This window comes from Neomonachus schauinslandi, chromosome 9 (genome assembly GCF_002201575.2).
Source record: "Neomonachus schauinslandi chromosome 9, ASM220157v2, whole genome shotgun sequence".
Classification (NCBI taxonomy): Eukaryota; Metazoa; Chordata; class Mammalia; order Carnivora; family Phocidae; genus Neomonachus; species Neomonachus schauinslandi.
This window is the reverse complement of record NC_058411.1, coordinates 38,070,354-38,094,931: the sequence shown is the minus strand read 5'-3', so window position 1 is coordinate 38,094,931 and position 24,578 is coordinate 38,070,354. Positions and strand designations below refer to the sequence as shown.

General features: G+C 40.7%; 1 protein-coding gene across 2 annotated transcripts in view; it reads left to right on the top strand.

The window, feature by feature from the left end:
- Positions 1 to 24,578, top strand: part of PRKCH (protein kinase C eta) — a 217,341-nt gene that overhangs the window by 89,646 nt on the left and 103,117 nt on the right. For both annotated transcript variants that reach the window (XM_021701358.1, XM_021701359.1), the window contains exons 3-4: positions 20,506 to 20,656; positions 23,977 to 24,011. In XM_021701358.1, the coding sequence (XP_021557033.1) occupies positions 20,506 to 20,656; positions 23,977 to 24,011 (186 nt within the window). The remainder of the gene's footprint in view (positions 1 to 20,505; positions 20,657 to 23,976; positions 24,012 to 24,578) is intronic.

Sequence of the window (24,578 nt, the reverse complement as noted above, 5' to 3'; positions counted from 1 at the left end):
CATCTGTCTGTCCAGTAAACTCAGTCTAACCCCATGTCAGAGCTGGAGTCTAGCGTTAAGTTGGTGGAGAGCTTGTGCCTTACTTGAGGACCCACCCCTTGGCCTAACGATCTGTTTGGCTGCTTACGATGGTCTCTTGGCACTTAGAAAAATGTTTCATTTTCCCCAAAGATCACATGATTGCTTCAGTTAGCCTTGGGAACAAAGGCGTGAACAGAACTCATTTTATCTATATGTCCATCTGCAGATCTCCAACCCTTCTGAGAAACCCAATACCAGAAATGCCTCAGGAGTCCCACAGAGGTGTGCTCAGAATTCCTGGAAGACACTGATAAGAGCCCATTGCAACACCCCTCTATCCCCCTCCTCTCCCTGTCAGTGCCTCCATGGGCTGGAGGATGGGAGCTCAGGGGGACAACTTGGCTTTGAACTTGGGTTTGAACTGGGGTAAGCGACCAGAGACTTCTCTGGCAGCACCCTCTGGCCTGTGATGGGGAAGCTTGCTGTAAGAATATTTGGAAAAAAGGTTTCTATTTTTGCATAAAATGTTAATTTGATTGACTTCAATCTCTGGTGTGGATTATTGCCATCAGATAAGTACACGAAGCATTGAGCTGCAAATAGGCTCAACAAAATGTTCGCACGGAGAGACCAGGCTCTAGTAGACTGTATCTAGTAGGTAGTTTTATGAGTGACCCAGGGACATAACGGGTGTATTCTGAAAAGGGAATGGCTTCCCAGGATGCTGTGTTCCCCCACCATGCCCTAATAAGTGGCTGCATTTCCTATCTCCGCCCTTTTGTCACCTTTTGTTATCATCAAAATATGCAACCAGTTTTAGGGATCCGAAAACAAAACACTATAAGATCGATAGGTTTCATAGCTAGGATGTGCAGAAGATAGTCCCACCTTTACACATAACTTTATAGTTTATACATCATTCCTACGTGTATTCTCCATTTAATCATGACAAAGCAGCCCCATGGCCTGGGTTTCTCTTGGCCTTATCTTGAGAAAACTTTGGGAATCTCATAACATTGCTCCCCATATGAAACCTTTCAGTGCCTTCCTTTGATCTGTGAAGGTCATGATCCTTCTTCCCATACACGTTTGGCATGAACCTTCCTTTGAAATCTCATCTCCTACTAATCATTCATACTCACTATGGCTTAGCAGTAGTAAACTACTTGTAGGTACCTGAATCTGGCAAGCTCTTTTATACTCCAGTTAACTTTTTCATGTGAGCATGATTTGACCCACTCACTAATTTATTACTTCATATATACTGGGCACTGGGAATACACCTCCCCCGACCCCTCATGCACACACCCCTAGTTCACAGTTTAAACAGGTAAATGTGAGTCTCTGTGGTAAAACCTTTGGTGTTGGTGCTGGAGATACTATTAGAGGACAGTTAAACCCTGACTTGAATAGGGGTCAATAAAGCAAGTCCTGAAGTTCTTTTGGTTGGGGAGTAGGCTGAGAGAGTAAGGAGAGGCGAGGAAGGCAGAGATTAGGGCAGACATGGACGCGAGGGCCAGGCGGGGATGGATGAGTGCGAAGGTTTTGGTGGGGGCTGGACCAGCTGCAGATGCACCAGTGCGCCCTGAAACCTGAAGGCAGCCATTGAATGGTTTTTAACTAGGAGGTGGCAGACGGTGCTTGGGTGTTTCTTCTGCTTCTCAGGTACCCTGGCACACTGCTGCTCAGGCTGTAGATTCAGTCTAGGCATCACCTCCTCTGGGTGTGCTCCCAATTCCTAGGCACCATCCGGGCTCCCTCCCTTGGTCTTATAGCACTCTAGACATGCAGACTAGAGATAAGGCAACTATTGTTTTTGTATTTTAACTATTTATGTGCCCTTCCCGCCGAACCACTGGTTCTTAGAGTTTAAAGTGCAGATTCTTGGGGCACCTGGGTGGCTCAGTCATTAAGCGTCTGCCTTCAGTTCAGGTTATGATCTCAGGGTCCTGGGATCGAGCCCCACATCAGGCTCCCTGCTTAGCGGGAAGCCTGCTTCTCCCTCTCCCACTCCCCCTGCTTGTGTTCCTGCTCTCGCTCTCTCTCTTTCCATCAAATAAATAAATAAAATCTTTAAAAAAAATAATGAAGTGCAGATTCTTGGGCCCCACCCCAGATACTCTGATTTCATTTGGAATAGAGTCTGCTATAAATGTTTAATAAGTGAATGAAGTTGCCCAAATGTATGTATATAAATTGCGTTGGAGCCTAAATGAATGTTCACAAATGATTCCATGGCCAGGCCCTTTTAAAGATCACTACCAAAAAAAAAAAAAAAAAAAAAAAAGATCACTACAACCCAGCTGCCACGATGAGATGGCCTTTGAGAAGCAGACAGTCCCATTGAACCATAGCATTCTAGACACCCAGAAATGGGAACAAGGGATCTTTAACTTGTATTTTATAATTTTCAGTGGCATGGTCATATAACCTGCACGGATATCACTCATGGGTGTAGATGCTCATTATGACAGATCCCGGGAGGATATAAAACTATAAAATCTTGCGCTAAGACCCCTGAAACAAATAATACATTATATGTTAATAAAAAAAAGTCTTGCGCTAAGAAATTTATTCTACTCGAGATAGAAGGCAACAATACCCAGGCAATGGAAGAACTATGCAAGCTTGTGAAGTCTCCGTGGAGTGCTGCACACGGAGAAGCATCAGAACCGTGCAGCGGTAATGGAGAAGAAAAAGAGAGAGAGAGAACTGTGTGCAGGAGGAATCTGCAGGCAGCTTCGGGTGAGGAAGATGAGAAGCCATTCCTGGTAAGGGGAGTGACCGGGGCAGAGTCTGGCAGGAGGAAGGGCCCTGAGTGGGTAGGATTGTGTTGAGGGGGGCGATGGTGGGAACCGTGGAAGGGGATGTCGGTCTGGGCTCGAGAGGGCCTTCAGCAAAAGGCAGGGTTATAATAAGGTTGGGGTATGTGGCTATGCAGCACTTCTTGGTCTCAGGCAGCTTCAGCTCTTTAAGTCTGTTGTCCTTATCCCCAACTCCATCCACCTTCTTCACCGGAGTCATGGGTTTCTGAGTCTAGGGTAATGACCATGCTCTCCTCTGTGTGAAAAGCACTGATTACACACTTGAGTTCCAGGTCAGGGGAAAGCAGACCAAGATGCATCCTGGGACAGTTTCGTTTGTTGTCTTCACAGGGAGGAATGTTTTCATGTCTCTGCCTGTTCTGAGTGCGCGTGCCCCACACACACCGCCAAGCTGTCACATTCCCTGTTGTGCAATGCGTTTGCCAGTGCCTTCAATGAAAACATGAAAAAAAAGATCAGAACTGTGATTCCTTGTTTATTAATTAAAAAACACAGGGCTCAAGCCACCAGACACATGATCTAGAATAAAGTGTTCAGTTCGTACTGACCCTGTCATCGCTGAAGCCAGGTTCATAGCTCTTTCACAAGCCTGGGCAAACAGCCTTGCTAAGAATGTTTTCATCAAAGGTGTCTCTTCCTAATAACCCTTTGATCCAGGGTAATTCCTTTATCGTCTTAGATGGTAATTTTGCCCCAGAGGAAGTCCAAGAGGCCTCCCGTAAAGACTTGTTTTTGTTTAGAGTTAGCCACAAATACTGGAAGAAGAAAGTCTTCTATTACTGTTATTTATATAGTTTTAAGTAGAAAGCTGAAGCTTGTAAAAATAGCTTTTCTTGGGGCGCCTGGGTGGCTCAGTCGTTAAGCGTCTGCCTTCGGCTCAGGTCATGAGCCCAGGGTCCTGGGATTGAGCCCCGCATCGGGCTCCCTGCTCGGCGGGAAGCCTGCTTCTCCCTCTCCCACTCCCCCTGCTTGTGTTCCCTCTCTCGCTGTCTCTGTCAAATAAATAAATAAAATTTAAAAAAAAAATAGCTTTTCTGTTCAGTCTTTTACCTACACTTATAGTATGAAGCTAAAGTACCCATTCTTGTGTTCACAGAGGAATTTTCTCATACAACTGCCAGAAAATGTGGAAAGTTTTGTTTGAGGAAATTCAACTCTTTCATCTCTTATGAGTTATTGCTTTAGGAATGCAGTTTACCAAAGTGGATTAGGGACAGTTTGTAATGCGGAAATGCGGGCACTCACAGAAGCAGAGACAAGGCTCTCCTCTCCAAATCTCCACCTTGTTACCAGTCTACCCCAGACGCTGAGAGTTACTGAGCCTGTTTATTCTCTGATTTGACGCCACAACTATTTGTTGTCAGCCCTTACCAAAATAGGTCATTTGAGAATTGATCCACTTTATTTCTATGAATCGAACATTAACCCAGCTCGTCAACACCCAAAATGCTTCACTGGTGTTAGCGGGAGCTCTTATTTTGGGAAAGTGAAAATTTCTGTGTCTACTGATTACAGAAAACGTTCCCCACTGGTTTGATTGAATCTGAGATTCAATCATTGCCTAAAAAGTTTTAAAAAATATTGTTTTTCTAGCAAGCCTATTCCCCAAATATCTCTTTAAAATCCCCCTTATTGGGAGAGGAGGCGGATGAAAATTTCAGTAACAGTAGTTTTTCCCTTTTCTGCACAGATGGGTTAAAGAATTCTGAATGCCATTTACATTTATCTCCTGTTGCATGTTCAAGGTCAAAGGTTAAAAATAGTTCTTACAGGAAGCAAAATTAAAGCAAGAGGGAATTGTCTCTTAATTGTTATAGAGAAGTCCTACAGTTTTACACTGAGTTTCCAGTCGATGTGGAGAACAGAGGGAAACATGAAAAGCTTCATTCCTTACAGATCAAGTGAAACGGGCTCCTATCTTCTCATCCGATACAAACAGGAAACTGAGAAAAAGTAAACTTGGAGGCCAGAAAGAGCATAGAGCCTCTTTAGGCCTCTCTCATCAGTTACTGTGTCACATTAAGGAACTAAGTTAAAAGCTTTGGGCAACAGCTCAGATAGAAACCTGTAGAACTGAGTCGACACTATGTTTCTCAAGGGCAAATGCTGAAGGTTGATAAATGCTTTACAGGTAGAGGGCACACTCTCATCCATTGTTTTTAATCTTGTGATCAAAGGTGGATTTCAGGATTTTTTTTTTTAATCAGTCCATACAACAACTAAGGATGCTACTACCAAAGGAAGAAGGTGAGCAGTCACACCCATTGCTGACGATCTCAGAGCCTCGGGGAATCCTGGACTATGTGTCCTGGGACTTTGCCATAGTTGACTGATTGCAGTGGCAGTTGCTAAAACCAAATGTATTTGTCAATAAAGAAATTGACAGTGATGTTAACCAGACCCATTCTAGAGAGGCCAGAAAAAAAATGTATCTGTGGTATGTGCTAGGAATTGTAAATGGAGATGAAGTAGAATCGTTGTAATTTGGATTATTTTATTAAAATTTTAAAATACTGAAATTTAACTGGATTATCTTACTCAGCTAAAGATGGTATACAAAAACTTGGCAAAATATGATTTTCTGTGCTATTGGCCAGAATAATACTATATGCATGGAATTTTAAAACATAAATCTGGGTATTTCCTGGCAGCTGCTCCCCCCTTCTCCACTAATATGTATGTATAAAAGGTAAAAATGAACCATAACCTTTCTGAAATCTTCTTTGTCTTCTTCAGTTTGGACACAATCTTGGTGAGAGTTCTCAGGTGAATCCAATGGAATTAAGAGTAGAGGAGTATGTTTCTTTTCTTAATAGAAAAAAATAGTTGTTAACTTCTTTCCAAAAATGAACAGCTATATCAGAAAGTTATAGTACAAATGGAAGACAACTTTTAAAAAATGGGCAAAGGATTTGAACAGTTATTTCTTTCAAAAGAAGAAATATTAATGGCCAATGAGCATATGAAAACATAGTAAGATACTGCTAGAATGGCTAAAATTGGAAAAGACCAACCACACTAAATGTTCATGAGACTGTGGAACACAAGAACTTTTCATATTATTGGAGGGAATGCAAAATGGCACAACCACTTTGAAAAATGGTCTAAGATCCTAATGAGCAAATAAGGATCTTAGAATGCCTTCTCTCTACTCACCTTCCTCCTGGCTTATGTATAATTGGTTGATATTTTGGATGTCCTTTTAGTTTTCTTTTGAAGCTCCATTAACTAGATGTTATTACTATTCCATAGTTGTTTGTTTATATTTACCTAAATGTTTATAAATTTTTTTTACTCACCATTTTCTTCTGTTGCTCAGACCTTCCTTAGAGGATCATTTTAAATGCTTTAAGGGGCGCCTGGGTGGTTCAGTCAGTTAAGTGTCTGCCTTCAGCTCAGGTTGTGATCTCAGGGTCCCCATTTGGAGCTCCCTGCTCAGTGGGGAGTCTGCTTCTGTCTGTCCCTCTGCCTTTTCCCGCTGCTCATGCTCTCTCAAAAAAAAATCTTGGGCGCCTGGGTGGCTCAGTTGATTAAGCGACTGCCTTCGGCTCGGGTCATGATCCTGGAGTCCCGGGATCGAGTCCCGCATCGGGCTCCCTGCTCGGCAGGGAGTCTGCTTCTCCCTCTCCCACTCACCCCTCTTGTGCTCTTTCTCTCTCTCACTCTCTCTCTCAAATAAATAAATAAAATCTTTAAAAAAAAATCTTAAAAAAAAATACTTGGAAGTTATTTAGTCAAGGTGGAGAGCTATCTCAGCTTTCTGAAATATCTTTCTTTTGCCCTCGTTCTTGAAAACTATTTTCAGTGGTAACATAGACTCTTAAGAATTAGAAACAACTTCACTGGGCATTTAGCTGAGCTTTTTCCATTTCCACAGAAGGCCTGCCACTGGGCACAGAAGGAATACATGACTGTACCAGGCAAGATAAAGTACGATTTCTTTTTTTTCTTTTAGATTTTATTTATTTATTTATTTATTTGACAGAGAGAGACACAGCAAGAGAGGGAACACAAGCAGGGGGAGCAGGAGAGGGAGAAGCAGGTCTCCCGCCGAGCAGGGAGCCCGATGTGGGGCCCAATCCCAGGACCCTGGGATCACGACCTGAGCCGAAGGCAGACGCTTAACGACTGAACCACCCAGGCGCCCCGATAAAGTACGATTTCTTAGCCTGATACTGGAGATGCCCACTGTCCTGCCTACGTTTGTATCCGCTCCGGTCCCCATCATCTGTCCTCTACTCAGTAGGAACCGATTGTGTTAGAGAAGGTGGTTTTCTCATTGCTTCCCAGCACCCGTATACCTGGGCTTATGTCATTCTTTTCAGATAGAATGTCCTCTCCTAACCTGTCAACTTGGTCTGAGATCTACTCCCCATCACAGCCTGAATTAAATGCTGTCTTTGCCATGGAGCCTTCCCTGACCACCCCAGCCCTCAGGTATCTTTTCTTGCCCTTTGCTCCGATGGCACTTAGCCTTGGTACCTTTCATCTCCGTGTAGCTTGTTTCTCCAACTAGAATGTAAATCCATCTATATCAGTGGCCTCCAAACTTTTTTTGATCCTGCAGAGGTCAGTGAACAATAGTTGAGCATGCACCCCAAATATATGTATGTTTTCTTATAAATGTTACATATATGTAGTACTGTGTGTATTATAAACACTATAAAAGTGTCACAGAATTGAACTAAAGAGTATGAGAAACAAACAAATGGGAGTCCCAGTAGCTTCTTCCTGGACACTAGCATAGTGATTCAAGAACCTTCTTGGAGTACTCTTACCCCTACTCTGTGGTGTTCTTGGCTCTGGTAAGTAGTAGACATTTGGTAAGTATTTGATGATATTGAGGCAGCTACTAGGTGTTAGAGTGACCAGGTCAGGAGGTGAATATTAGGAGTTCCTTGAACCTTCTATTCTTTTAACTCTGGACACTGGTACATATGGCTTCCTCATCTTGCAACATTCTTACCCATTTTTCCTGATTCATCTCTTCTTCACTTGTTCTGAAAGTTACAGCTTTACTGTACTTCTTAAGAGAGGCCATCTCTGATTCCCCCACATCTAGGTAAGACTCCTGCCCATCCACACTGCCATGGAAGTTTCTACTAGGCATAGTTAACAGCTGTTTACAATCTTTCCCCACCATTAGACTTACAGTTGAAGATGTTACCATACCTTGTTCACCATTGTACCACAATTCCCATTGCAATGTCCAGCACTTAATAAAGGTTTGAGACCTGTTGGTTGAAGAAGCATATGCTGGAGAAGGAAGAAAGAGTTTGAGTGTCCTTAGAGCCTATATGGACACTGAGGACTAACGTCATTGCAAAAGATGGCCTGCTAGTCAATGTCCAATGTCCAAAGTGGAGCAGAATGCCTTCTTGTCCCAAAAGTGATTTGTGAATTAATGACAGCAGAGGGTTGAGAGCCCTGTTCTTCAGTTTTTTGTGGGAGCCCTAGTAGTTTGTTGAGCTGTTGTGTGTTTAAACTGTACGTTTACTAGATTATGATAAGCCTCTGAATTCCAACTATAATATGCAGACTTTTGTTGGTGTGGTGCATTGAGCTGGTACTAAATACTCCAGCAGTTGGAGGCATTTGTCACACCTTAGCCTGCCGTTTGAAGTATCTTACCTACATGTCTGCCTTTAAGTATGAACTCTTACTCACAATATAGGCTGGGTTATTCATGGTAGTCAAGAAAGAACCCTTTGAATGGATTTTAAGAAAAGAGAATTCATTTGTCCTTGACTAGTGGAATGTTCTCTTTCTGGTAGCACAGGGATAACAATACTCGGTCATAAAGGATGGGATTCATTGCTAATCCAAAAGTGTACTTTCATCAGAGGTTTCAATCTCTGTCAATACCAAGTCTTTGCTTACACTGTTCAAAAAAAAAAACAAGTTTAATTTCTTCATCTCTTTTTAATTTTATTTTGTTCCTGTCCAATTTAAGGCATAATGTAATTGTCAAAAAGCAAACAAACAGAAAAGCCAACCTAGTAGCCAAGATATACACTTCTAAATTGCTAGCTTCTGACAGGAAGTGACCATATGATGTAAGTGACATTTGATTAAAGCAGCTGTCTCCTTGCCTTTTTTTTTTTTTTTGACTATCATAAAATGCTGGTTGAGGTTCAGAGCCTTAGTGTTAGTGTTGTAGGAAATTTGGCTATGTGATAAAGGTATTTTACCTCCAGCGCAAGATTTGGAATTAGCCTGCTTATAATGAGTAGTGGTGCCGTGGTTTTAAAACTCGCGTTGAGTCAGCAGCATGAGGGACGCAGCATTGCTTTCATTCCAGCCATGTAGTCGGAGAAGGAAATGATTAGGCATCATATTCCTCATGGCTAATATCCTGTAAGGTTTTTCTAAAATCATAAAATCAGAAGCTGAGAGCTTAGAAGAGACCTCAGAAATCTACATGTGGAAAAGAGGGGAAAAAAATTGAAAGGGAAATGGAATAAGCCAAACTATGGGGCAGTGTTCTTTTTAGTTCTCAGCAGGAAACACATGTTTATCTGGAAAAGATTTTGGATGGACAGGTTGTTTGTATAAGAATTTTTTTTTTTTTTGTGAGGAAGGAAGACCAACCTGAGCTTGGAGGCAGGGGTGGGGGCAGGGGTGGAGAAAGCAGTCCCTAAACTTCAAGTGAATGAGAAAATCACAGAGGTTTCAACCAGGGAAAACTTGCTTTCACAGGGATGATATGCTAATGCTATTAGGTTACTTTTAAGTTAGTCGTGATATATATTCATTTTTATAAGATATGATGACTAAATGGTAACTTTATTATTAATTGCTATAAAAACAAATAGTATCTTTTAAAAATTATGGACAGCTTATGTTCATGCCACAACCTGCACATGGATGTTTGTAGCAGCTTTTTTTTCTTTTAAAGATTTTATTTATTAGAGAGAGCAAGAGTGAGAAAGAGAAAGAGAGGAAACATGAACAGGGGGAGGGGCAGAGGGAGAAGCAGACTCCCTGCTGAGCGGGGAACCTGATGTGGGACTTGATCCCAGGACTCTGAGATCATGACCTGAGCCGAAGGCAGACGTTTAACCGACTGAGCCACCCAGGCGCCCTGGATGTTTGTAGCAGCTTTATTCACAATGGCCAAAACTTGGAAGCAACCAAGGTGTCCTTCAGTAGGTGAAGGGATAAATAAACTGTGGTACATCCAGACAGTGGAATATTATTCAGTGCTAACAAGAAATGAGCTATCACACCATGAAAAGATAGGGCAGAACTTTAAATGAATGCCATTAAGTGAAAGAAGCCAATCTGAGATGGCTATATACTGTATGATTCCGACTATGTGACATTCGGGAAAAGGAAAACCATAAATAAATTAAAAGACAATAAAAAGATCAATGTTGCCAGAGGTGGTGGCCGAAGGGGATGGGGAGATGAATAGACAGAGCACAGAAGATTCTCAGGACAGTGAAAATACTCTGTATGATATTATAATGATGGATATATGTCATTATATATCTTTTTACACTCATAGAATGTACAACATCAAGAGTGAAGCCTCAAGTAAACTATGGACTTTGGGTGATTATGTAATGTCTCATTTATACTTGTTAAGAAAGGTACCTTTCTGGTGAGTGATGTTGATAATGGGGAAGGCTATGCTTATGTGACCTCCAGGAGCATATGGGAAACCTCTGCCCCTCCTCCTCAATTTTACTGTAAACCTAAATCCACTCTAAACAACTGACGTCTTTTAAAAAATAAGATATGGGAAGATGTTTTGGGTGAAAAGTAGTTGGCACTTATTGTATGTCTACGTGGTGTATATATTTGGCATGTTCACCAAAATATTTACAGTGATTTTTTTTTTTGGTATAGTGAGATTTAAGATGATTTTTGAAAAAAAAACTTCTTTATAGTTTTCTGTATCATTTGCATTTTCTAAAGTGATCATATATTATCTTTACAAACAACCACAGCAAAAGAGCAAAAAAGAGACATTTCACATATTGCTCTTTGCACATTATGACTTCATTGTCTTCTTATGTTAAGCTCAAAAGGTTCTCAGGAACAGGAAATACCATGCGTGAGACATTTGCTTCCCAGTTAAATTTAGTAATGAAGGATAAAAGAAAAATTGCCAGATAATTGGAAAATGCTTACATTTTAAAGCACATACAACCAAGATTCTTACTCTAACTTAAGCTTGGAGTTGAAGGTAATGCCAAATCTGGTATTTTCCAGATAGTCAGGAGGACAGTGAGAGGCATAATGGGGACCTACCTCTGTATAATCCAACCCAAATTTGATGAAACAGAAACACATTTCCTCATCATCCTGAAACCTGATGGTGATGAACCACTCAGCAGTGTTTAACTTTCATTTAAAAAAACTGAAGAATGAAGAATTGGCAGCTGGAAGTCTATTTATGGATGAAATCAGTGTGGAGGGGGGAATGAAATATTTGTAGCATCACAGCAACGGGGTAGAAATTCGTACTATTTTTGCAGAAAGGAATTATAGGATTCTTGCATTTGATAATAGGGAGCAAGAGGGAATTTCTGTCATTAAATTATGTGTACAGAAAGGAGTAGGCACAGTAATAGTTGAAAATTATTATTATAAGAATTTTCTATTTATACTTAATTCCACAAAGAGTTTGAAGCACTTGTTAGGAGGTATTTATGGTAGCAAACTATAAATAAGAAAGCAGGACCAGAGTAAGTATGAATTCATTCTATGGCAGACGCTGTGAATGTTCTCTCCATATTTCCTCTCGGGGCACAAAGAAAGGCTGGAAATTCTAGAGAATTAATGCTCCCTACCCCTGAGGCAGCCATCAACCAACGACAAATGGCAGCTGGAGGATAACTGTCCCAGTTTTTCTGGCCCTTGAGGATGTTCTATCAATTCCTTGAGATCGCGGAAGGAGCCCAGTCATGTGGCAGGATGAGAGGGAGGAGGAGATGGGATGGGTTCCTGGATGTTGGGTTGGGGATGTTGGCCTTGGTATCTACTGAACAGACTTAGTAGAGGAGTGTGGGATCTGCTGGCTTCTTGATGAAAGCAATCTTGTCCTCCAAGGTTGGCAACCGGGAGACCTGCCACCTGGGAAATGTGACTAGACTTTGTCTCCCCAGTTCTTAAGTCCCAGGATTCACCTTTCTCTGGGGATTCTCATTTTTCACTAGAATCGTCTATCTACCATGGTAGCTGCAGAGTGTGACTTACCTGCTTTAATGTACTCTAAAGCAGAGCTCAGGCCTGCCTGGACCATGTAAACCAGGCTTAATGGTTTATATTAATATGCACTAGATGCTTTCCCTCACAAAGGATGTTGAACACATCTTCTCTGTGCCTTCACGGCTGGGCTTACTCCTAGCCTACCTCAGTCTGCCTCTGCAGGACTTTGTGGACCCCCCCATTTCCTGGGCCCTCAAGTCCAGACCCCAGACAGTAAAGACCAAGGGGAAGGACTGCGTCCCATCTAACTAAGGCCCCCCTGAAAGTTATTTTGCTGCCTGAAGATTTGACCTTCTCTCAGATGTTGGACAGTGGGAACACTGCCCTTTGGGGAAACCCACCTCCTTTACCTTACTATGGTCCAACGAGGGCAACTACTCTAACTTCCGTTCAGGAAATTTACATAGACTATAGCAGGGGAGCCATCTTCCTACAGGGTGTGACATGATCTCACCTGTATTTCTTATGCATAACTGGATGGATTGCAGAGGGGAGCAGCCTTATGCAGAGAGTCTAGTTGGGAAACTAGTACATAGTCTAGATGAGAGGAAGAGGGTGGCATGAACTATCCCCAGTGAGCATGGGAGGGACAGATCTAGTCAGTTCATAATAGGTTTAGTAGAGCTTGACAGTTGATTGGTTGTGGGTGGAGAAGGATCTGAAGACAGCTTTCGTTGTTTTCTGGATGACTCTAAGGATAACGATACTATTATCTAAGAGAAAGGGTGGGTTGAAGAGGCAGGGAAGAGGGCTCAGCCTACAAATGTCAATTTTAGGTAATCTGGGGATACCTTGGAGAGATGCTAAGAAGCTACTTAGAAATGTTTAGCATCTTTTTATATGTAGTTAGAAGCCAGAACTAGAGCTGTTGATTTGGGAGTCCTCAGTACATAGGCAATTGTTAGAAATCAAGAGAACATATGAGATCTCTGAGGAGATGAATGAGCATCCAGAAAGACCAGAATGGCATACAAAGAACTTTGGAACACACACAAGTTTAAAGGTTGGGCAGGAGAGGCGAGCTGGTGAAGGAGACAAGAAGGAGAAATTGTAGAATAAGAGGAGCCAGATGCTATTGGAGCTGAGGTACTTTTCTCCAAGTACTGGGAAGGGGAGAGTTTGTACTTCGGCAGTATTCCTGCATAACAGAGGTGAAGCCGGTGAGGGGATGATGAGAGGCAGCGCTCTCTCCTCGGAACAGTGGAGAAAGTCCAGTGAAAGGACCCATCGCTCTTGGCGGAGCTTTGGTCACATCCGGGGGCTCTGTTCTGATTACCTTTCTGCTGACAGAGGAGGCTAGAGTGATGGGTGAGGATGGGCTCGCTTTCATGTCGCTTTGAGGGCCATTCAAGAGAGTCAGTCTAGTAACAAATGATTTTTCTCTCCTCTTTTTGTCAATGATAGCCGTCTGCATGACGCATGATGGAAGGTGTTTCTGCAGGCTGAGCTTCCTTGGAGGGAGCCAAAGCCCTGAGACATACCTGTGCATGGCGCCTGTCATGGTCAGGTCTCCTAATGTGTTGGCTCTAATCACTGTATCTGAATTTGGAAGTAACTATGAGTCATGTGGTATGCAGTTTTCAAAAACAGAAGATTCTATACCGCTCAGTGTTATTTGGGGGTTTTGCATGCCGTTTGAAAATATGAACACCCGCTTTTGTGGCCTTTGTCACTGGTGCTGGCCTAAGGTCCTGGAACCTTCTCCCCATCCTGTGTATCAAATTCTTGCTCCTCTTTTCCAAACAACTGCTAAGCTCAGTCCATTATGAAGTCATTCTTAATAAATCAGAGGACTAGATACACAACTCCTGTGATTCTCTCTTCACTCAGCACCCACTAAATGCTCTCACCCACTGGGGCTGTGTACTCACTGTAAAGACTCATTTAAGGTAGGTATTTGCCTAGCCCATGTCCTAATTTCTCTCTGTTTATATCATTATTGTCTCAGACAAGAATCATCTAATGTTAAATTCTTACGCATCATTCTTTATGCACGCAGTTTTGTGATCAGATGGTTGCTTATTCAGTGTGTTTGATGATATTAAGCAAGATTCTCTCATGACCTTATCCTGTTACCTTTCAGGAATATATTTTGGATAGATAAATTATACTTTCTGGTTTTTTCTTGACTAGTAACTCGGTTAACTCTAAGGTCTTCCTGTTTATTTTTCTCCCAGTTACCCCTTCCCACATGCACAAACGATAAAACAAATATCTCAGGAAGAAGGAAAAAAGGACGTTGGATAGCATTGCTCAATAGTTGAACAATAGTAAACAGAGTCTGGTGACCCCACTTCTATCAGTAGCTGCTTGACCTCACTTAACCTTCCTGTTAGCTTCTGTTTCCTCACCAGAAAATGTTACTTTCCAGGGATTCCAGGAGACCCGATGTTAATAAAGGACACAGTACAGTGTGATGTTACCCATAAAGCTCCGGGGATAAAACCAAGAGCAGAGGATTTCTAGTGGTAGTTCTGGCTCTAGCTAGCTAGATCAACCTTGGGCATGATGTTTAAGGTAATGGTTTCTTAAGTATTGATTTCTAGGCAATTAGGTGATTGAATTAAATCCTTTCTGTTCGTTGGTCTCTATGGTAGTGTGAAGTAAGGGTTTTAACAATTATGTAACACTTAGTTGCTACCTGCCAGGTACTTTTCTAATTATGTTACACTTATTAACTCAGCGAGTCATCAAAGTGCCCTTTGAGAAAGGTTCTCTTGTGCTTCCTGTTCTACAAATGAGGAAACTGAGGCTTAGGAGATTCAACAGTTTGCCCAAGGTCATCTAGCTTGGAGGGGAGGAAGCAAGATTCCTGCCCAGGCTCCAGATTCTGCACGCTCACCACTACACGCTCCAGCCTGTTGTGTGGGAAGGCTACGCAGCTTCCTCTGCTTGGCCCCTAAAAGACAAGCCACGGATCTTTGCAAACCACGGCGCCCTTGCTTGTTAAGCAAATTCAACTTACCAAAGTTGAATAGTATTTTTACACTGAGCCAAAGTTATTCCTTTTATGCATTTTATATTCCGGAAATATTTATTTAATTCTGAAAATTGAAAGGTGCCATGCCATAGACTTTCAGGCTCTGATTTAATTTGCTTACAGTCGTTTGAAAATTAGGAGATGTGATCTTGGTTTTCAGAAGTACTTCCAAATAACAGATTTCTGCAGCTGGAATAGAAAACTTTAGCTTCAGGTAGATAGAGCAAAATGGCTGAAGAGGATGAAGCATTTACTGTTTTTGAGATAAAGTTAAGGCAGCTTTACAGAGATTTCAGAGAGACGCCCCTCCCCCACAAAGCCTCAGGTTAGCAACACGTCTCTGTCCAGCAAGACTTTTTGCCCTGAAAACTAACCCTGGGGTGGTTGGGTCACTCCTAGTTACTTGTGCCTTCTAAAGTTCTAAAGAATGTGTGGGATGACAATCAGATTTATGACATAGAATTTTATTTCAAAATAGTTAATCTTTGTTGTATTTGACCTCATTATTCTCCATTCCATGGATGGGATGGCTTATCAAAACTGACTCGCCGGTGAGATGGATCGGGGCTCCAGGCCTGCCCACCTCTGAGCCTGGAATGTGAGTTTCCCTCCTGGGCACTGAGCCAGCTTCCTATTTACTTAGAGGCATGAGTACCTCAGGAGCAAAACAGAAGTTGTGATGCAAGTTTTGGCTGCAAAGCACATTAGGTTGCCTAACGTGTTCAAAAAAACCCTATGTGATCTGGAAAATTTCTCCAAGCCTGGGTTGGTTTAAGGCACAAAAGGATTAAATAGTCTTTTTTTTTTTTTTTTTTTTAAGTTCTTTTAACTTAGTGCTAAGGCAACAGGGGGCAGTGCAAACAGTGAGGAAGGCCCCTGTAATGGGAAAGTGGGGGTCGAGTCTGTACCTGGGCAGAGTGCCATCTGAGAGCTCCTTCTTCCTGTCCAATGCATCCATCAAGAGGTGACAGTGAAAGTCCTTTGAAGCCATGGGCACCCCCCCCAACCCCTGTTTTCTTAACCAAACATCTTTCAAATTCCCAGGTGTGTATGAGTGTGTTTTTGTGCTTTTTAAACAAAGAGGCACCCAGGCAAAAGAATACAGAAGAGGGAGGAGTGAAGCTTCATTAAAAGGACCACATGGGAGGTGCTTCTGAGACATCTGGGATACGGAGGTGAACTCTTTCCCAGTGCTGTGGGATAAAGGAAAAAATTGAGGGGCAGTCCCAGATTGCTTTGGGAAGAAGGGGATTTAATTCAGGATTTGGGGGACACCACTTAGGCTCTGAGGCAGATGGGATAAATCTAAGTTAACTAGTTGCGGGGGGGAAAAAAAGAGGACAGGGCATTCCAGGAGGGGTGGAAGGCAGGAGCCAAGGCATTAAGGGATGACCAACATGTGGTGGATGTCTGTAAGCTGTTTCTTCCTAAGTCCTTCAGGTTAGAAGGGATCACCTGAAAAATTCAGAGGTCCTGTTATACTAAGGCAATAGCTGTTGGGGGGCGGGGGAGGGAATTCAATTCAAGAAATATTAAAAATACAAGTGAGCTGACCTTTTAACCACTCTTCATAGTATTAAGGGACAAAAAAAGTAAATTCTTGATCATTAGACCCCTGGGGAGAATTTAATTTGCATCTAGATGTGATAAGTGTTTAGTAATTCAATGCAAGTTTTGCATTGGCCAGTACTCTGAGCTAGGTCTCAGGCTGGTGATAACATATGCTAGATATAGTGTGATCATTAGGTCAAATTTTATCATCTGCCCAAGCAAAGGAAAATTAAAATCTGGTCTTTTTGTCATTCCTCAATGACTTCTGGAAATATTGCAGAAGAGAGCTGCATAATAGAGTGACTTCTGTTCGTGTGTGATCCTTATCCAGAATTTTAAGAAACTCAGGAATATTGATTATGACACTGTCCCCATAGGGCTGCAGACAGGGATGTAGTTATCTTCTTGAGACAGATGGGAACCCTGAGAATGAAAATAATTAGGCTGCTTGCCAAAGGTTTTACACACACAAACACCCCAAAATAAAAACTGAAGCAGGTACAATTTTAACTGTGCCAGAGCCTCTGAAAGCATCAGTGTCTTAACCAGATTCATTTTCTCTATTTCTGCATTTCATTCTTTGAAATTTTTTACTATTTTACTAATTTTTACTGTTAAATAGAAAGTAGTAATTGATATCTATATAGCATATATTCTTCCTAGCGTTTTTATAGAAAAAAACAATCGTAGAAGTTGAATTGCTGAATGAAAGGAAATGTAGATTTACAACTTTGACACATATTGTCAAATTGGTCTCCAAAAAAAAAAAATTCTTTTTTTTTTAAGATTTTATTTATTTATTTGACAGAGAGAGACACAGCGAGAGAGGGAACACAAGCAGGGGGAGAGGGAGAGGGAGAAGCAGGCTTCCCGGCGGAGCAGGGAGCCCGATGTGGGGTTCGATCCCAGGACCCTGGGATCATGACCTGAGCCGAAGGCAGACGCTTAACGACTGAGCCACCCAGGCACCCCCCCCCAAAAATATTCTTGAAATAGCTACATGTGTTGAATCCTGCCACGGGCCTAACTCTGCACTGAACACTTTCATTGCATTACCTCCTTCAGTCCTTGGAAAAACCCTTTGAGGAAAGCACTACCCCGGTTTATGGATGGGAACACTGAGGTTTAGCAGGGTAAATGCAGCCAGAAGGTGGCAGAACCAGGACTGCAGTCCAGTTACACTCCTAACAGCAGAGAGTGGAGCTGCCTATTTCCCCATTCCCTTGTAAGCATAGACATATTAGCAGTCCTTATAAATATTTGCCAATTGAAGTAAAATGTCATTTACCTTCTGCTTCTTACGTGTCCATCTAGGATAGGATTGGACATCTGGTGTGTTTATTGTCTGTCTGCATTTATAGTTTTATAAATTGCCTGTTTGCCTCCTCTGTCCCATTTTTACTAGATTGTTCATCCCTTTTTATTATTAATTTCTACATATTATAAATAGTAACCCTTTGTCATGTGTTGCAAGTCCTTTTTCTCCCAGTTTGTTTTGTTTAAGTTTCTGTTTTGTGTCTTTTGCCAAATAGAACTTTAAATTTCTTAAATTGCAAATCTGAGTCTTTTATGGTATTAGAGTATTGTTACCCTTATCCCATCCTAGGAGTATATATTTTTTCCTTATTTTTTCATAACTTCCTCCTTAACATTTACCTGAGATTATTTTGGTGTAAGGAGTGAGGTAAAGATATTTTCTAAAAGGCTAACTTGTTGTCTAAACACTATTTATTAATAATCTATCATTTACCACTGATTTGAGCCTTGTTCTCTCTAAGCAAAATTGATTTCTAGGTTTGGATTCTTCTTGAGGTGGTAGCATGCTGTTTTAGTCACTATAATTTTATGTTTTATCATGTAGAACAAGTCTTCCTTCCCTCATTAGAATTTTTGGACAGTTTTTAAATATTTATGGTGCCAAATTAACTCTGAAAAAGTTGTCAGGTTTAGTTTAAAGACCTCCTTTGGGGATGTTTATTGGGATTTTGTTGAATTTAGTTTAGAAAGAATTGACGACTTAGTAGTATTAATAAGTCTTTCTATTTAAGAAGTGCATTTTTATATATCTTTTCATATTCTTCAGTTGGGGTTTATAGTTTCCTTCATATAAGTCTTGCACTTCTGATAAATTATTCCTAGTTTGGGTTTTATAGCTTTATGAATGGGGATATACTTTTATTATATATTCTAAATGGTTCTTTTGATGTATTAAAGACCTGTTGACTTTTAATGATTTATCATTGTCCATCTTACTGAACTCTGTTTTTAGTAGATTAGGCTAACTTCTCCTGAGTTTTCTAGTCATGTATTGAACATATCCAAATCATGGTATCTTTGCCTCCTTCCCCCTGCCCCTCCCATAGCTTTATCCTTTATTTTGTTTTCATCTCTAACAGCTTTGGCAAGTACTTTCAGAATAATAGTAAGCAATAGAGGTGGTAATTGGTCTTACTTGTTCTTAACTTTCATGGGATTTATTATTATTTTTTTTAATTTACCATTTATCTTTTGACCTGTGAGCATAATGTTTTAGTCTTGTTGAGACAATCTTTTACTCTTTTCAAAAAGTTTTTTATTGGATTACAAGTTAAACTTTATCAAGTGACTTTTAAACATATATCGAAATGATCATAGTTACTTTCTTTTACCTGTTAATAGAATAAAATATAATAGGTTTTCTAATAATATGCCCATTGTTGTGCTCAGGTTTATGAGATTAAGCCCTGCATCTGGCTCCGTGCTGTGTGTGGAGCCTGCTTAGGATTTTCTCTCCCTCTCCCTCTGCCCCTCCCCCCCAAAAAAGATAATGCTGAATAGTATAGAATTTCCTGGTTATCTGAGTGTCATTGCTACTGAGAAAAGTCCACATAAAATGAATTCTTCAAAATGAGGACTAAATTTTGTTAATATTTAAAAAGTGGGGGAAGGAGTTTGACAAAGCATTAAAATTCTGAAAATCTTTACTGAATGCATTTTGTTGTTTCTCATAACCCTGAGATCGTGACCTGAGCCAAAATCCACTCAGACGCCTACCCGACTGAGCCACCCAGGTGACCTGATACTATTCAGCATTATCTTAAAAGAAAAACTGACTGTGAACAGGTGGCAGTTTTCCCAGGAGCACAATAATGGGCATATTCCAGGTTTTAAAATTTATTAGCAGATTATTCTTGCATTATTTCTTAAATTTTCTTTGCATTGAAGTGATTAATTGCAAAACATTATCGAAGAAGTAATCTTTATTTTATTAATCATAAGTCTCTGTATACCTTGGGAAAGTTCTAGTATAATTATCTGGAAGACATAATTGACTGACTTTTGATAGTGCCCAGTTTTGATTCTTCAGACTAGGAGCCACGATTTTTAAAAATGTGAAGGTGGAAAAGGAACCTTGCATTATGTCCGGGTGAATTTCTACCCATTCCAGAGACAGTGTTGGGACTGATGCTTTTGGGTGGTGTTGTCACTGTGCTGTGGCCATTCCCTCCTTCTGTTTGTGAGGATGCCAGAACAAAAGGCAAATAATGAGAGATCTGTTTTACCCGCTAGTAGTTCTAGCCAGTCGATGGCCCTGAGGTCCCACCCAGGGGGACAGGAGCTAGAAGGCCAGGCTGATGTCCCCCCACTGGAACATTAGAACCCCGGGGGACCCATGGTCTGTGCTGGGGAGACTGGTCCAAGGTAGCCAGCTATAATCAGGCAGTGGGGAATCTCAGAGTTCACTTAGGTCCAACCCTCTCAAACTAAGTCCTAAGGTCACTAGGAAGCATGATGAGGTTCTGGGGTGTTTTGCATCTTAAAGAAAGAAGGAACAATTTGGAGAGTATTTGAGCTGTGACACTTTCTCATACATTAGATACAGCTAGCTTCACTGCACGTTATTCTTTTTTCCTTTCTTTTGTTGTACAGCCACTCTCCAGAGAGACCGAATCTTCAAACATTTTACCAGGAAGCGCCAAAGGGCTATGCGAAGGCGAGTCCACCAGATCAATGGACACAAGTTTATGGCCACATACCTGAGGCAGCCCACCTACTGCTCTCACTGCAGGGAGTTTATCTGGTAAGAGGTTCCTTGGCCTTTCCCTTCCTTGGAGCTTCTTTCTATAATCAAGGCCTCCTCTGGTTGTGTGTGGTTTCAGAAGGAAGCATAATTCTGAAGAGTTGTTTTAGGATCTGATTTTTGCCTTTTATTCTAATATGTTGACCCAGTAATTTGAATTCCCAATGAAAAAAATCTGAACAATTTACGGATCCAAGGTTTACATGTTATTTCTTTTTCCAGTCATTTGGGGAAAGGTGCTAATGAATCGTGAACTGGCTATAAAAGCACTAATTAGGGAGGCTAACCAGTCAATAAATAGATAATCAATAAATTGAATAATCGGCCACTGAGTAAGAGAGAAAAAAACAACAGTATTGCTTTAAAAAAGCAAACTCAAATGATGAGTTATAGAAATTAGTTGTGGTCATCTGAGATCCTTTACAGGCACTAATAGCTGAAACTAAAAACTAAATGATAAAAGTTTATTTTTGAGAACTGTCTCGTGTTTCTGAATTTTTAAAAAGTCACACTCATTAAGGAAGTCACTAAGTATTTTTTTAATTGGGAAAAAAAATTCCATGATTCTTATGCAGTAAACAGTAGAAGTAAATGCTATATAAGAAAAACTAACCTATTTGAAAACATGGCTCTATCAGAAGGGGATTCTTAGAGATCCTCCATGTGACAGAATTGTAAGTAGAAAATATAGAAAATATATCTGTACTGTAACTGCTCCAAGGCAGTTAGATAAAGTAAAGGAATACTTTGGTAGTCTGTATATTCATATATATGGACTAAATCAGGGTAAACCAAGGTTAACAAAATTTAAGGGTAACTTAACAGATAGCATTTTTAAGAATTTTGATTTTTAGGTCAGTTGGTGGTTTCAGTAGCTAAAAGACTTCTCATGTTTTGAAAATATGAATACGGAGAACAGGCTTAACACCAGTGTTTGCATGTGACATGCATTGTATGTTTTGACCTCTCAGATAGATAATGGTTTTCATCTATAAATGAATAGTTTGAATTATTTCAATAATTGGAGTTATGCTTTTTGAGAGGTCTTACAATGGAACTGGGACCTACTGTTTTGAGGGAACTATTGATACTACATTATATCTGATCCTTAATACAATTTAAATTTGGACAGGCGTATTCTAGTTAATCCATAAGTGTCAACATTGTAAACTTGTTTTGATTAAAGGATTTTTCTATCAAAAAAAAAAAAATTAGTTGTTGTAAGTAAAGTAAGCACACAGTAATCTTCAGCCTTATGGTATGTGGCCAAAGGTAAAACTTTCAGCGATTGCATACTATAATCCTTGGCATTTAGGAATTGAGATAATTAATAGTTGAGAACTTCTAGATGAATTGGGGCAATATTTTACTATACATGTGACTGAAGCTGAAACCTCAGTGGCAAATCTATAATGTAAAATAAATTTAAGTTAATAGTTAGCATCATTTACAGCCAACATTAAACACATTTATTTGGAAAGAGAAGAAGGAAATGCCCCCTCACCCACCCCAAACATGTACCCATACATACCCATCCATACCCATCTCTGAGGGAGAAAAGACAGTTTAGTATCTAAAGCATAAAAGGAAATCCTTGTTTTTATTGCAAACTTTAGTCATTTTGTTTAAGTCAAAAGCACTTGGCTCAGAGTAACTTTTTTTGAGTATTGATCAATGAGTTTGTATTTTTGTGTGTGTGTGTGTGTGATTACTTTGGTTTAAAAGTACCTGCTAACCTTTTAGCAGTCAGAATCCAGGGTTAGTGTTTCTGGCATTTTAAATTAAGGATAGAGTCTTGTCTAAACCAAAGACCCTAAACTGGCTGTCAATATGCCGATAAATATGCCATCACAACTCTAGTCTTCAGAAACAAGTTCCTGCTGAATTTTCTATTGAACAATTGAAAAGCTCTGGCATCTTTGAGCCCATTTTCCACCCTTGAGGTCATCTGTACTGTCTAGTCAGTTGCCGTCCACCTCTCTCCTTGTGGTTTTCCTGACCTGAAAGGTCTGCTACTCTTTATTTCAAGTCACACCATTCTGCTTCCCTCCTCTATGTGACCTGCCTGCCCCTGTGGGCATTTGTGGTGACAACCTGTGACCTCAACCAACGTTCTCAATGGAAAGTTGTTTGATAATTTCACTAAATTTTTTCCACCAAGGAAACATTAACTCCCACTCAACCAGCCTTCACTTTCCCGCGCTCATTCTCTCTCTCTCTCTCTCTCTCTCTCTCGCGCGCGCGCGCGCGCGCGCACACACACACAGGCACACACACACACAGACACAATATTAATGTATGTGTTACATATATATGGTTAACAGTATGGACTCTGGTGTTCAATCTCATCACCAACTAGATGTGTGAACCTAAATAAATTATATAGTCCATCAGTGTCTCCTTATTTGTAAAATAAAGATAATTTTATTTTGCTTATATCATAAAGTTTTATGTAGAACTTAAAGTTCTAGGCACTATCCTAAGCGTTTTACATTATCACCTCTCTCTATCTTCAGGATAACCCTATGAAGTAGGTACTGTGGTCATTATTTCCCTCTATAGATGAAGAAACTATGGCTCAAAGGAATTAGTGATGTGCCCCAAATCATGCCCAGTCTGTGCTCTGAGCCTTCCTATTACGCGTGCTACCTCACGTGACTTTTGTGAGGATTAGATGAGATGCTGTACGACAGCAGCTTGGCTCAGTGCCTGGCATATCCTCCGGGCTTAATAAAATGTGGCCTGTGTTAAATGAGAATGAGGATAATGTCATCATCGCTCAGAGAATATACTAGGGAGAGACCAAGATGATAGCTGTGGGCTTGACAGGCATCTTGTGGCTGTATTTCTGCCCTACCCCCTGGACTCCAGGGGTGATGGGGGCACAGGGAAGAGGGAGGGTGCCTCAGGCCAGGCAGCTGCGGTGGACTCATCTGTTTACTTCACTACCTGAGCATCTTTATGTGTATGTGAGTGAGAAGGCCAACGAAGGTGGTGGAGTGACCCTTCAGGCTGAGGCTCAGTCACATGACAAGATGAGGACCTGGGGTTTGCCACAGAGGGAGGTGGGTAGAATGAGGATCACCAGTACCCACCTGTGTATATCACTAGAGGATTCTGATCATCAGGTGACTTCCTCTATGTCTTGTGGTAACAAACAAGGGCTCAGAAATCACTTCATCTTTGCTTCTTCTCTGAAATTATGTTTTTCATAAAGGTGCAGAGGATGGCATACATTTATTTTCCTTAAGTACTATGATTATAGGAGCATTGTTGCTGAAATAGACTGATGATAACTTTTTCTCTATTGTCTTGAACAGGGGAGTATTTGGGAAACAAGGTTATCAATGTCAAGGTAAGAAAACATTTTAAAAACTATGTTTAATATTGTTCCCTAAGAAGACACAGGATACATTTCATTAATATTGTGATAAATAACTCTGCAAGTCAAATGAAACCCCTATAGAATTGCAACTTTTTAGTTGTGGTTTAAATTTTGGCTACATTTTAGACAGCGTAGAGGAGACACTTTTATTTCTAAAGCCGAGATACCTAATAAAGTTTAATTGTTTAAAGTTTTGTTTCTGCAATAACATGAAAATAGTGAAAGGTTACGCCATTGTGTGAGCAGTACCGATAAATCTTGAAGCTAAATTTTTGTCTTTTACAACCCCGTTGTTAATAGGGGTGAGAAATGGCACAGTGTTGTTTCTTAACCTGCATAGGGAATAGAAGCTATTATCTCAGTTGCTTTTTGATTTTCTAATTTAAAAAAAATGTGAGAAATGTTCAAAGTTAATCTGTTAATGATCTTGTAGTTATTATGCATTAAATTTATTTTGATTTTCACAGTTCTAAGATAAAACCAATTTACTAGTGTTCCAAATGGGAGGAGTGGAAGAAGGCTCTTACTCAGACTTAA